At 38.6% G+C, this 14854-nt stretch overlaps 1 protein-coding gene across 1 annotated transcript in view; it reads left to right on the top strand.

Moving 5' to 3' along the window:
* The window catches only part of LOC141056091 (uncharacterized), a 171677-nt gene that overhangs the window by 128421 nt on the left and 28402 nt on the right, over positions 1-14854 (top strand). The window contains exons 3-5 of the mRNA XM_073552748.1: positions 3623-3719; positions 4779-4856; positions 6210-6308. Coding sequence (XP_073408849.1) covers positions 3623-3719; positions 4779-4856; positions 6210-6308 — 274 coding nt within the window. The remainder of the gene's footprint in view (positions 1-3622; positions 3720-4778; positions 4857-6209; positions 6309-14854) is intronic.

Below are 14854 nucleotides of genomic sequence, written 5' to 3' on the forward strand. Positions count from 1 at the left end.
ACTATGCTGTAACATCTGTCCGCTGTGGGTTTGACACTGCGGATGTATGCAGCGTCAAACCCGCAGCGTTTACTGACCGTAGGAACATACCCTAAGACAGGAAAAACACACCAAATACTGTACAATGTATGTAAGCAGAAAGTCATCCCGTCTGCCCTACATTTTATATGTGAACAAATGTGTGTTTTTTTGCAATATGATGTATTAGAAGGAAATCTGATTATTAAAATACATTATATGTGAATTATATGAGTTACATTCACATATTAAAGTTTGCTAACTTTTTGGTAAAAATGATAGATAACCGTTGGGCTTTCTAAAGCTGTCATTTCTAGCTGGTCTCTGCTTTAGCTATTAAGAAGTGAGTCCTGAACGGTGCCACCAAAAATTTTCTAAAAGAATTTTTAACAAATTTATGACCAGGCCATTTACTTCCCTTCCAAACCAGGTACATTTTTTGGTTTTATCGTACATGCACTATTAATGTCGCTATACTTTTTTCTGATGTGGATATTCAAATAATTTTTGCCACTTTTTTCATGGGGCTGAATTTGTATGCTATTTTTATGTCTTTTTTGCTGATATTGGGTGAAAATATTATTGTTATTCATTTTTATAGCGCCATTTATTCCATGGTGCTTTACTTGTGAAAAAAAGGGCATACATAGACAAGTACAATAAACATGAGCAATACAAGGCACACACAAGTACAGAAGGAGAGAGGACCCTGCCCGCGAGGGCTTACATTGTACAGGGCATGGGTGAGGATACACTAGGAGAGGGTAGAGCTGGTTGTGTGGCAGTTCAGTAGACTGATGATCACTGCAGGTTGTAGGCTTGTCAGAAGAGGTGGGTCTTCATGTTCTTTTTGAAGGTTTCCATGGTAGGCGAAAGTCTGATGTGTTGGGGTAGAGAGTTCCAGAGTATGGGGGAAGCGCGGGAGAAGTCTCGTATGCGGTTGTGGGAAGAAGAGATAAGAGGGGAGTAGAGAAGAAGATCTTGAGAGGATCGAAGGTAGTGTGTAGGTAAATACCGGGAGACCATGTCAGAGATGTATGGAGGAGACAGGTTGTGGATGGCTCTGTATGTCATAGTTAGGGTTTTGAACTGGAGCCTCTAGACGATAGGAAGCCAGTGAAGGGCTTGGTAGAGAGGAGACATTGGGGAATAACATGGAGATTAGTAGGGCAGCAGAGTTTGCAATAGATTGGAGTGGTGCAAGAGTGCTAGAGGGGAGGCCAGAGAGTAGGAGGTTGCAATAGTCAAGGTGGGAGATGATGAGGGTGTGCACAAGCGTTTTTGCATTTTCTTGGTCAAGGAATGTACAGATCAGGGAAATGTTTTTGAGTTGGAGTCAGCGTGAGGAGGAAAGGGCTTGGATATGTAGCTTGAAAAAGAGGGCAGAGTCGAGGATCACCCCGAGGCACCAAGCATGCGGGACTGGGGAAAGTGAGCAGCCACTGACATTGATGGATAGGTCTGGTGGAGGGGTAGAGTGAGATGGTGGAAAGATGATGAATTCTGTTTTGTCCATGTTCAGTTTTAGAAAGCGAGCAGAAAAGAAAGATGAAATAGCGGACAGACATTGTGGGATTTTGGTCAGTAAGGAGGTAATGTCAGGACCAGATAGGTAGATCTGCGTGTCATCGGCGTAGAGATGATACTGCAAACCGTGGGATTCTATGAGCTGTCCCAGGTCAAAGGTGTAGATGGAGAAGAGTAGGGGTCCTAGAAATGAGCCTTTGGGAACACCGACAGATAGTGGGTGAGGTGACGAGGTGGTGTGGGAGAGGGAGATACTGAATGTCCGGTCTGTTAGATATGACAAGATCCAAGATAAGGCCAAATCTGTGATGCCAAGAGATGAGAGAATCTGTAACAAGAGGGAATGGTCCACAGTGTCAAAGGCAGAAGACATGTCCAGAAGAAGGAGTACAGAGTAGTGTCGCTTGCTCTTGGCGGTTAGTAGGTGATTATGTTAGTAGGTCAAAATGTAGAGAAAACAGGAAACATGCCGTTATTTTTAACTTTTATTTATTTTTTTACAACCGCAAAGGACTGTTAACATTATAAATGGTGTTACTTTTTTCTATAAAAATTATTTTTATACAATGGGCATATTTTTTTCAGGGGTGGTGATAGAAGCAGTAATTTAGACTGGTAATGTTATTTTTAGTATATTTTCTTTAATTTATGCTTTATTTTCTATTTTATTTTTGCCACTTTCATCTATTTATTTATTTTCATTTATTTTATACACTGTGCCACCCATAAGGTCTTAAAAGACCATGGGGTAGTGTGAGGGCATTTAAAAGTATCAATATTTTTTTTCTTGATTTGATATAAGCCAAAGCTGTGACGGAGATTCAGCTGGTACTGGTAGCATAAAACCTTTTTAAAAATCTACTTATAATTTACCAGTAAAGTAAAAAATATACTTTTTGACAGTAATATATACTTTGGTAAATGGTGTAAGAATCCCCAAAAAACAATGCCAGATTTTGCAGAATTGAGTTATGTAAGGAGGAGGACCGGGCTGCGGGAACCTGTGCCGAGCCGGGTCCAGAACTGTTGAGGCTGCCTCCCCTGTTGCCTGGGGGAAGAAATAAGGAGCCAGACCAACCACATGACCTGGGGAGGTGGGGTAAAATAAAAAGGTAAGCGTACACAGCAGCAGGCAGTTTGGTGCCAACTCGTAGCAGCGCGCAGTCGAGTACAGGCACCGCGACAGGCCGCATTGGTTGGGCTCTGCCGTCTGCAGTGGGACCGCAGCGCTGAGAGGTGCCATGCGCTCCGTGACTGGGAGTACTGCGCATGTGCGGAGGAGGGAGAGCCGAGTACTGGGCGGACTCCTGCGGCTTTCCCTGTCACTTGCTCCATGCCCGTTCCCATTGGACTCTAAAAGAACTGCAGCTTTGTCTGTTCCAGCCGCACATGTTTATGGACTAGGGGCTCAGTAGAAGGTTCCGGAGACCCATTGCTGCCGCCAGAAGATGGACCCCCTTTTAAAGGACCCCATCTGAGGACATCACTTCCGGACTCTGCCGGAGCTGCAACCCCTGCGGGATCATCGTCTACAGAGAATCATACAGGACACGTTAAGTTCTTTCATTGGACAACCCTTCTTTTACTTTTATTATTCCTACCATTCCCTCTTTAACCATTTATCTCCCTGCGAGGAGTGAAAACCCTGTTCTATTAAATTGTTACATTTTGTTAACCCTTGCTCTGCTTCCTGCGTGTCACTGCATCCCGCAACCTGCTTACACTTTTATGTACCTGAAGGTGCTACCTCTGGATTCCGTTGCCAGACAGATTTACTCGCATGAGGACCCATTAGGGATGTAAATTTGGGCAAGCAAGGATGCAATAAATTGAATAAGCCTGTACCTCTTAATAAATTTGCAATATATTTTACTCCAGTTCATATTTCAGTATGCCAGAAGTCTGTCCCAGATAGATATGCCCTATAATATATGAAAAGCTGCAGAACCTTGATAACCAATAGAAGAAAAGATTGGAATGGAAAGGTTTATCAATCATTAGATATATTTCTGTTCTCTAACTTCACGCATTTGCTTGTAATCCTATTATAATTAATACTATTTGTTTTGCTTTTTAGGAGATCATATTTTCACTTGTGAAAAATATGGAGCAGGTTACTTATTCCCAACTATACTTCCAGAAAAGTCCAAGACATTCACCCAAGATGCATTCTGGTGAGATGTAAGAAAAGAAAAAAAGATTACTGACACAGCTGACAGCAGCTAACCCCAAATTTCCAAAGCCAATGAGGACACCAAAATATAAAATATTTCACAAATCTCAAACAGTATGATAACAGTATTTAAGGCCAAATCTCTCTGTAAAGAATAAGGACATTTTCTTAAAAGGGTTGTTCAAGATTTTAATAAAATGGCCCATGTCACGTATTTCAAATGGTAGCCTGTCTGTCACATGTCAGGCTTATAAAAAAACAAGTCAGGATGAGCTGCGGTCTGAAGAAACACAGTTCCCGAGACCTGTGTCTCAACTGACAGAAGATCTGTATCATAAGCATACATACCAGAGCTGCTGTAGAAGGGCTATTATATTAAAAGGAATAAATATTCTCCTCATCTCAAAGGACTAAGGCTGGTTAAAAAATACTTTGTGCGCAGTCAGCCGAAGAGACTTATTTCTTCTAATGTCACAGCCCTCCTATAGCTGCTCTGGTAGTGTGCCTTCGATACTGGTCTTCTGTCATTGAGACACATGTCTCATGGGATGTGTTTTGTTTCAGATTACAGCCCTCCTAACACATGACTTAGATGTGACCCAGTGACCTGACTCTGGGCTGCATGGTGGCTCAGTGGATAGTGCTGCAGCCTTGCAGCGCTGGAGTCCTGGGTTTGAATCCCACCAAGGACAACATCTGCAAGGAGTTTGTATGTTCTCCCTGTGTTGGCGTGGGTTTCCTCCGGGTTCTCTGGTTTCCTCCCACATTCCAAAGACATACTGATAGGGAATTTAGATTGTGAGCCCCATCGGGGACAGTAATGATAATGTGTGCAAACTGTAAAGCACTGCGGAATATGTTAGCGCTATATAAAATTAAAGATTATTATGAGATGTGCTGCCGTTTTAATTATGTGACAGGGTCCATTTTATTACATTTTTTGAGAATCCCTTTAATGGAAAGAAGGTATTTTGTCTTACAGTACCTCACATGATCCTATGTAACCCACACTTGATAAAATAATGATGTAACAATTATTATCTATTATTTTATTTCACAGATGCACACGCTGTTGTTTATGCTGTCGTAAGGACAGATGAATCACAGAGCCATTTGCCAAGAGAAGATCCAGTACAGGGTAAATTTATATATTTTTATGTATTCTATAGCTTTGGGCAGAAGCCTTTATTTCCCTAAGGAGACAAGATGAGTATGGAGCTTTACTGGCAATGCTCTATAGGGAAACATGTAAATTAGCTCTCAGCTGGAAGGAAAGAAAATTATCTTGCTACTGCCATCTAGTGGAGGAAGATGGCAATGTCCAACTGTTTAAGGGTATGTGCACACATAGTTTTTTGTCTCTGCGGATTTTGTAGAGAAAACCGCAGGAAATCCGCAGGACAAAGTGCTGCGGTTTTTCTGCGGTTTATCTGCGGATTATCTGCGTTTTTTCTGCGGTTTTGCCCTGCGGTTTTACACCTCATAATGGATGAGGTGTAAAACCGCAGCGTTTCTGCACCAAACAATTGACATGCTGCGGATTGTAAACCGCAGCCAAACCGCGCGGAAAAAAGCGCAGCATGTGCACAGCTTTTTTTGATTTCCATAGGAAATAAAGGTACTGTACAACGCAGCAAAATCTGCTGCGTTTCTGCAGAGCCAAAAACGCTGCGGAAACGCAGCAGAAACCGCAAAGTGTGCACATACCCTAATGAGCCTGGCAACATGACTCAGCATGGAGTCTTTTCAGAAATGTCAATGTCTATGTTCAAACAGGAAGGTCTATGTACAGGAGTACACATCATGTAAGGAATTGTTGAGTAACACTAGATAATTGGTGAACTCCTCTGGTACATATTGTAACTTACTTATTATATAAATATAATTTTTCCTTTTCTATTGCATGAAAATAAAAAGAAATGCCATTTATTACTTAGACTGGATAATGTTCATCTTTTTACTAATTATGGCACATCAGCACTGATGGTTCATTTCCTGGCATCATAAGTTATTAATAATAGAATTCCCAAGTGTAATTTGTTCTAAATGAATGTTATATTAATAATAAACTCTGCTTTCTTACTTCTATGCATTTGCCCATTTGGGGATAATAGATGTAACAGATGGGTCCCCCACTCTGTATCTCTCTGAAGAGCCTGATTATTGGGAGGGATGTAAAACTTAGCATAGTATGGCATATATGACCCATAAAAGTGGCATATTTTCTATTCAAATCCCTGCCTCTGTTCTGCAGAATGTGAGGTTTATTCACATATGCTAATTTGGAGATTTGGTGCCCTTAAGTGTGACCTAGCGACTTAGTGGAACAGGCATTGGTCCTGTTATTTTTGGGCAAGGGTTTAGAATAATTTATTTTTTATTATCCATTTTAACAGATTTTCTTACTCTTTAGTGGAAAAAACACTACTGCCCTATGGTTTAGAGAGCTGCCTGCAGTGGTATTTTAACAACTTTTTTTATTTTTGTGCAGAAGTTCAGAAAACAAATGTAAGGCTGTTCAGTGGCAAAATAGTCAACAGAGTCCTCATCGTCATCATTGTGCTGCTTTGCTGTCTTCTTGGATATATGGGTAGCTACTTATCAAATACTCTTTTGATTTTACAATGTCTAAATTGCATTCTAACCAGTTATTGTACCTGAGGACTGTGGATTATGAATAACTAATTGTTAAGATAATTGGGATTGTCTTAAATATGGAACTGATTGGGAGATGATTTTTACAACAGGTAGTGGAGCTGGTGCCAAGGCAAACAAGACCAAATAATGCACATGATGAGAACAACACTCCAATTTCCAATTCACTAGTTAAGCCGCACATAAAATATAGCTTTGAGCATCAGTGTACAAGAAACCTCCTTCCACTATCCTACTTATGCCCAGTATTGCCATTTCCATGTGTGGTTCCACCAATACTCCACAGCAACATTCCCGCTGTCTTGGGGTCATATTTGAGTTAGAGCTTTCCTTCCCGCCCCACATCTGATCACTCGCTCATGTCATCTACACCTCAAAAACATCTCTAGAATTTGACCTTTTCTTACCTTTGACTCGACAAACTTACTGTTGATCTTATTCATTCTCATCTAGACAATTGCAACTCTCTACTAATTGGTCTCCCTCTATTAAACTCTCCCCTCTCCAATCTGTCCTGCAAGCAGCAGCCAGTATTATATTCCTTTTCATCCGCTACACCAATGCCTCTACCCTGTGCCAGTCATTGCACTGGTTGCCCATCCGATACAGAGTTAAATCTCACCCACAAACCTTTCCACGCTTCAGCACCACCCTACATCTCCTCCTCATCTCTGTCTATCACCCTAACCCTACCCTTCATTCTGCAACTAATCTAAGACTAACATCCTCAATAATACTAACCTTACATTCCGATCTCCCAGGACTTCTTCCGAGCTGCGCCAATTCTTAGGAATGCATTACCCAGGACAATTTGATTAATTCCCAATACCCACAGTTGTAAGTGTGGCCTATAAATGCACTTCTTTAGACTGGCCTTCTGCCTTACCTCGCTTACATAACTATCCCCATTTTGCATATACAAAATTTACTTCAAAATCAGGACCCTTGTAGCATCTGTACACACCGTCCATGCATTTAATAGCCCTCTGTACGTGTACTATACACATACTGATTGGTGACCGGTTCATGTAGCATTATGTGAACACCCTATTTATTATGTTGATGCCTGGACCGTACAATACAAATATTTTTTACCATTTACCTTTCTTGCCCTTCCATTTCCTCATAGATTTTAACCCTTTAACGACCAGGGGTATTTTGGTTTTGCATTTTCATTTTTCCCTCCCCTTCTTTCAAGAGCCATGACTTTTTTATTTTTCCGTCAATATAACCTTGTGAGGATTTGTTTTTTGTGGGACGAGTTGTACTTTTCAAAAACACCATTGGTTTTACCATATCGTGTACTACAAAACGGGAAAAAAATTCCAAGTGCGGTGAAATTGCAAAAATAGTGCAATCCCACACTTGTCTTTTGCTTGGCTTTTTTGCTAGGTTCACTAAATGCTAAAAGTAGGAAGAAAAAAAATGGATAGCACTGGACTTTTTGCGAAACGGTGCTAGTGAAAGGAACCTGAGGTCCCATAAGTTCAGAGAAAATCACTGCACACGTACAAGAAAAATAGTGCTTCAGGTGAGTAATTATTTGATGCTGATAGGTGAAGCGACAATTTAAACGACGTTTCGGCCAATCATTGGCCTTTATCATATAGTCGCCCTTTCAAAAAAGCATCATGGGAAAACCAGGTAAGTAGTGTCACCGCAATGAAATATGACTGCAGGGACACAGAAGTGTCTGCATCCTCCACTGCGCCACCATTGAATCAAACCCATACTCCCTGGAGACTGGCTCCTCCTGAACTCATTGCTTACACTGGGCATTGACTTTAAACGGGACCCAATAGGCTCTGTGTCATATTTCATTGTGGTGACACTACTTACCTGGTTTTCCCATGATGCTTTTTTGAAAAGGCGACTATATGATAAAGACCAATGATTGGCCGAAACGTTGCTTAAATTGTCGCTTCACCTATCAGCATCAAATAAATACTCACCTGAAACATTATTTTTCTTGTACGTGTGCAGTGATTTTCTCTGAATTAAATGCTAAAACTGACCTGCCATTATAATTCTCCAGGTCATTACGAGTTCATAGACACCAAACATGTCTAGGTTCTTTTTATCTAAGTGGTGAAAAAAAATTCAAAAGTTTGTTAAAAAAAAAAAAACATTGCGCCATCTTCCGAGACCCGTAGCGTCTCCATTTTTCGTGATCTGGGGTTGGGTTAGGGCTTATTTTTTGCGCACCGAGCTGACGTTTTTAATGATATCACATTTGTGCAGATGTGATCTTTTGATCGCCCATTATTGCATTTTAATGCAATGTCACAGCAACCAAAAAACGTAATTCTGGCGTTTTGATTTTTTTTTCTCGCTACGCCGTTTAGCGATCAGGTTAAACCTTTTTTTTATTGATAGATCTGGCAACTCTGAATGTGGCTATACCTAATATGTATATATGGGATATTTTTTAATTGTTTTATTTTGAATGGGGTGAAAGGGGGATGATTTAAACTTTTATATTTTTTTATTTTTTTCATATTTTTTAAACTTTTTTTTACATTTTGGCATGCTTCAGTAGCCTCAGTGGGAGGCTAGAAGCATCCACAACTTGATTGGCTTGTAGCAATATGTTATATGTTGATGTGGCCTCTAGGGGTCTCACTACTTTGATGTGTGTACTATAGAGTGTAAGAACATGTTGGTTAGTTGTTGTTAGCAGACATCTTGTAATGGAGGAATGTATCACAATTCTCATGTAATAAACAAGCCTGGAGCTATCCAAGGAGTGTGATCCTTGACTGGAAATACATAACAGAACATGGTGGCAGCTGGGCACAGAACCTGCAAATCCTCAGAGCTTGTGTGAAGCTGGGACTGTACAGAGGATCACAGAGAATCACAGCACCTGTAAGTACAGACTCCCTGACAATACTGCAAAATGGAGACTGGTCTGAAGCCCCCTCAGGGACTGGATGTGACTTCATGTAATCTGTCCCAGACTTGGAGACATTGGAAGGAAGAGTTTACACTGTATGTGGATCTCACAGTGGCCCCCCACTGATGACAATCGAAAAGTGAAGCTTATCACCTTATTGGGGAAAATGGCAGATAATTAGCCCACACCTTACTCCCACACACAGACAACGTCCTTCTAGCAGATATTGTGCATGCATTTGATAAACACTGTGACCCAAAGAAGAATGAGACAGTGGAAAGATATAACTTTTTCACAAGACATAAGGAGGATGGTGAAAATGTGGACAGATATCTGACAGAGCTGAGGAGGCTGGCAACAACGTGGTTTTGGAGAGATCAGGGACAGTTTAATCAAAGACAGAATGGTGTGTGGCATAAGAGACAGTCATCTCAAAGAAAGATTACTGAGAGAGGAAGACATGATTTTAGAGAAATGCATGCAAATCTGCAGGGCTGCTGAACTGACAAAACACAACCTGAAGATGATGGCAGGCACCAGTGATAATGATGATGCTAAGGTACATGCAGTATCTATGAAAGGAAAGACAAGACCAAGCTCCCCTATAAGCACTGTCCACTGCAAGTATTGTGGGAAAAGACATGAGAGAGACAAAACCAAGTGTTCAGCATATGGTGACACCTGCAGATTGTGTGGAAAGAAGAATCATTTCTCAGCTGTCTGCAGGCAAGGAACAGGCAAACAGTACAGACAGCTCCACACTGTGACACCAGGCACTGACAGTGCAGAGGACATTACACAGCTACAACTGCAGCCTGCAGCAGAGAAAGTCAATGTAGTCAGGCAGTCAGTAGGCAAGGATGCCAAGCAGCTTTATGCAACATTCTTGTTGGATGAGAAGCCCATTAGATTTCAGGTGGATTGTGGAGCAAGCTGCAATGTAATTCCATCTGCTCTGCTGAACAAATAGGTTTCTATTGAGTCAACTGACAAGGTACTGGTGATGTACAACAAAAGTGTTCTGAAACCGGTGGGGACATGTAAGCTCAAAATACGGAACCCATGTAACAGAAATAGTTATAGAGTTGAATTTACCGTGCTGCGTGGTGGTAACCATGTACCATTATTGGGAGTAAAAGCTGTTCAGGCAATGGACTTAATAAAAGTACAGTCACAGAATATTATGTCTGTTGAAGTTTCCCAGGATATACCAAATCCCAAACTAAATGCAGAGCACAACTTGGATATTCAGAAAATAAAAATGAAGTACGCTGATTTATTTGAAGGTGATGGGAGCTTTGAAGTTAAATATAGGCTAGAAATTGACAACACTGTGCAGCCTGCCAGATTACCTACAAGGAGAGTGCCTGTAGCTTTAAAGCAACCGCTGAAAGTAGAACTGCAAGATTTACAGAGAAGAGGCATGATAGCACCAGTTCATAAGAGCACAGATTGGATCAGCAGTTTGGTCATAGTGCAGAAACCATCTGGCAAGTTAAGAATATGCATTGATCCTAAGCCACTCAACAAGGCGATGAAAAGAAATCATTACCCCATGCTGACATTAGATCATGTTCTACCAGATCTATCAAAAGCTAAAATATTTTCTATATGTGATGTGAAAAATGGATTTTGGCATGTGGCACTGACTGAAGAATCAAGTTTATTGACAACATTTTCTTCACCATTTGGACGTTTTAAATGGCTGAGAATGCCCATGGGACTAAAACCTGCTCCAGAGGTGTTCCAGCAGATGTTAATGCAGGCTTTGGAAGGACTTCCTGGAGTGAAGACAATAGCAGATGATATACTGTTAAATATTATTAGTTATGGATTTATTAGTTATGGAGTTTAATTTCTTATTAAGACTCAGTTCTGTACATTGCTTTAGCTGACATGACATAGGCTATTTTTGTAAGCTTGGCTCATGGTACAGGACAACTCCATATATACCTGGATCACGTGCTTCAAGAGACGTATATAATTCATGGCTAACTGTAGAGGTCGCTCGCTCCTTCCCTCACCATCATGAGACACAGACGCAAGATGTCATCTCTGCACGGACATAACTGAACAGCTGATATGTAACTTTACTACGAAGAAGCCTAAGAGAGACAGAGGCCATTTGCCATGTGGAATCCCAGAGAAAGAAGGTGACAAGCTTTTGCTATGAACTAATGGACAATCTCTCTTTCTCCTATTTTTATGTTTTTCTGTAATAATTTTTTCTTTGATGGAAGAATCCAAATAAACCACTACATTTTTATCTGGTATCTAGTCCTGAGTATTTTACAAGGTTACGCATTATTTTACATTGGAGAGCCAGCTAGATCTGAATTTTTGTATTTTTTTTGCGGATTTCCCTCAACTTGCCCAAAAGGGGATTGAACTTTGCTAACGTCAGTCATATGTGCAAGTTATCAGGAACTCCACTGCTCACAAGAATCAGACAGAACCTAGAATTGAGGACTAGGAATTGCCAGATGGATTGAGAAGTACTAAAAGTGCAAGATGTGCTGAAGCCAGACGTGTGAAGACCGGAGCCCAGCATTGTCCATCAAAGGAACAAGCTGAGACATTTCAAGGTAAGAAATGGATTTCATTAATTCTTATGCTAAGCAGAGTAAATTGAAATTTAAGTCTGTAGACAAGACTAATTCAGAAGTATTATGGCTTAGCTTATATGCAGAGTGTGAAAAAGAAAATCTAAAGTTAGATTCTAAGTTGTTATCCTTTACTAGAGAAAGAGAGAAATGTAAAAATATTTTTCAAATGGTAGATGTATTCCATAAACTTGTAACAGAGAAATTCAAAAATGACTGTGCAAAGGAAAATAGTGATGTTCCCGAGATACATTGTAATGTAGAAAAGCAGTTACAAGATGAAAGGCAAATAGTAGCAGCAGCCATTCAAGGTGACCTTGCAGATGTGGAACAAGATGGAGAAGTAGGAGGGGATTTCAGAACTGACGTAGAGGACGTACAAGGGAAAGAAGGACCACTAAAAATAGACGACTCACAGGCCCAACTCCGAAGTAAAGTAAGGAAAAGATTGCTAAAAATATGCAAAATCATTCCTGCATATGATAACAAAATCCATGTTTGTAGAAACTCTGAGGTTTTTGAAAGCTGTGTTGACAAATTTGATTTATCTAACGAGGAGAAGAATCAGTTGTTCAAAATGTGGATCCCTGTAAACTTTGCTAGGAGATTGACTTTAAAGTTATCTGGTGAAACACATGAGAATTTAAGTGATAAAGACAGATTACAAATTCTTATTTTTTGTTCAAAAATTAAGGATTGGTCGGAAGGAATGTACTTTTACGTTTATGTCCATATATGAACGTCTGTACAAAATGCTGAGTGAGAATGTCAAAACACAGTCCCTCATAAGGAGTTTTGTAAGCAAATTTTGGTTTTTAAATCCTGCATCTCGTGTTATTGCGTCACAAAAAGATTCTTTATTTGAATGTGCACAATCTCTTGATTTTGCCAGAAAACACAAGAATCGTGAAAGGAAAGGAAATTGTGCCAATTTTGTGAAGACAGGCAGAGTAAAATCTTATCAGAAGCCTGTATTAGCAAAGCCTTCTAAAATGAGTTTTCCCCAAAATCAAATCTATGAAGAACGAAGAAAATCACATGTTTGTTATAAGCCATATGGAATGATGCAAAGGATCACCGAAAAGACACAGATTGAATTAAGAAAAATGATGAGTTTTGATCTTCTTTCTGTAAAAAAGATGGCCGAATTTGACAGACAGAAGCAGGTGGTGAGTGACATCATTGACTTTGAGCTGAAGGGTCCATCTGAGCAGCTCAGAAAATCTGTTAACTTCAAAGTAGCAAGAATATTTAAAGACATCTTTTACAGGGAAAGAGTGGGTGTAGGAATTGGCTAGAAAAAGTAATTATATATATATATATGAGTAAAAGTGTTATACAATGTATTAGTTAGTTATATGTAATTATGATATAGAGTATAATCCTGTAGTTCTATAGTTTTGTATATACATATTCATACAGTATATATAGAGTGTTTGTAGAAGTAGAGATTGTAGAACTGTATTTTTTAGTGAAAATTAAAATCTACTTCAGTAATAATATTTAGAATTATGAATATGATATTAGCGTTATCTTTTATGTTTCCTTAGTATTTTCATTTCAAAGCAGGACTTTATCGGGAAAAATTCTCTTACAAGGATTTATGCCTTTATTTACATAGGAAGTTGCAATAATTGCATGATTTTATATATCTAACCCTTAAAAGGAAATAACTAACTGCATTTTAAATGTGTTCTGTGTGTGCCTTTACTGCATGGCATGAATGACAACCACAGCATGTGAAATTTGAACTTTGTTCTAATAATAAGTATACCAGTATGCTATGTCCCTGTTCTTTAGGAAAATAATTTTTAAGGGGGTCTCAACTTTTGCAAACCAATGGAATTTTTTCCAGGCCTGAATGTCAAGTATAGCTATACATATACAATATATATTTATGTCATGTGTATTTGGGGAATATTCAAAGAAATATTAAGACTAAATTTAAATAGTTTACAATGCATTGATAATTAGGATAATTTGGGTTAAAATATGTGTATTCATCACACCTCTGTATGTGGGATAATATGTGACACAGTCTGAGTGACAGTGACTGAGTGTAGGAGCAGCTGCTGAGCGAGTAATGTGATACATTTGATGTGTGTGAGGCCTCAGGATTCTGAATGCAATGAGAGGAAAAAAAAAACAAAAAACCTTTATCTTTAGAAGAAATATGCAGATCAGTTAAATTATTAGAATATTAGGATATATAATGAAATGTTATCTACACAACATATATATATGTAATTATTATTTCTTGATTTAGTTAATTGTGGATAAGTGCAATCGCACATCAAAATGGTTTATGAAGAAAATCTACATTTAAATTAATTTTCCAAAGGACAATTTTATGATATTCAAATTAATTTTAATGGTCACACATCTTCAGACAAATAATGGTAAAGCAAGTATAAATTCACACAATTTATAAATTAATTATTTTTAATTTTGGTTTTGATAAATGAATTATTTCATAAAACAATATTTTTTGGCATTAAGGGGGAAAAAATATGTTTTTGATCCTGACTACATCATCACATTTGATTAATACCTCTTCTTCACACATTTTAATAAAAAACAAATATTAATAAGGTACAATGATATAAGTATTGGGTATAGTAACATTAAGTATTATAAAGAGTCATTTCTTTACACTAAGAAGAGTATTACATGCAAAGTTGCATAATTTGAATATTTTGGTAACACAAGTTTATGACAATTATGAAATAATCCAGATCATGGAAATATTAAGGGTATATGTTACTGAAGACATAACTACTCTGCATCAACATAAAGGCCTTATTTTTATTTTTATTCTTATTCTTATTTTTAATTTTCAATTTTTTAATCTATTTTTATTTTAATTCTTAAATTTTTTATTTTTTTGTTTCATCAATATTTAGTAAAGTAATATCTACTATAACTATAGAATATTGCTTCATTAAATATATCGATGATATGGTTCTATTACAAAGGAAAATG

The sequence above is a fragment of the Dendrobates tinctorius genome, unplaced genomic scaffold (assembly GCF_039654945.1).
Source record: "Dendrobates tinctorius isolate UK_male_01 unplaced genomic scaffold, ASM3965494v1 ptg000196l, whole genome shotgun sequence".
Lineage (NCBI taxonomy): Eukaryota > Metazoa > Chordata > Amphibia > Anura > Dendrobatidae > Dendrobates > Dendrobates tinctorius.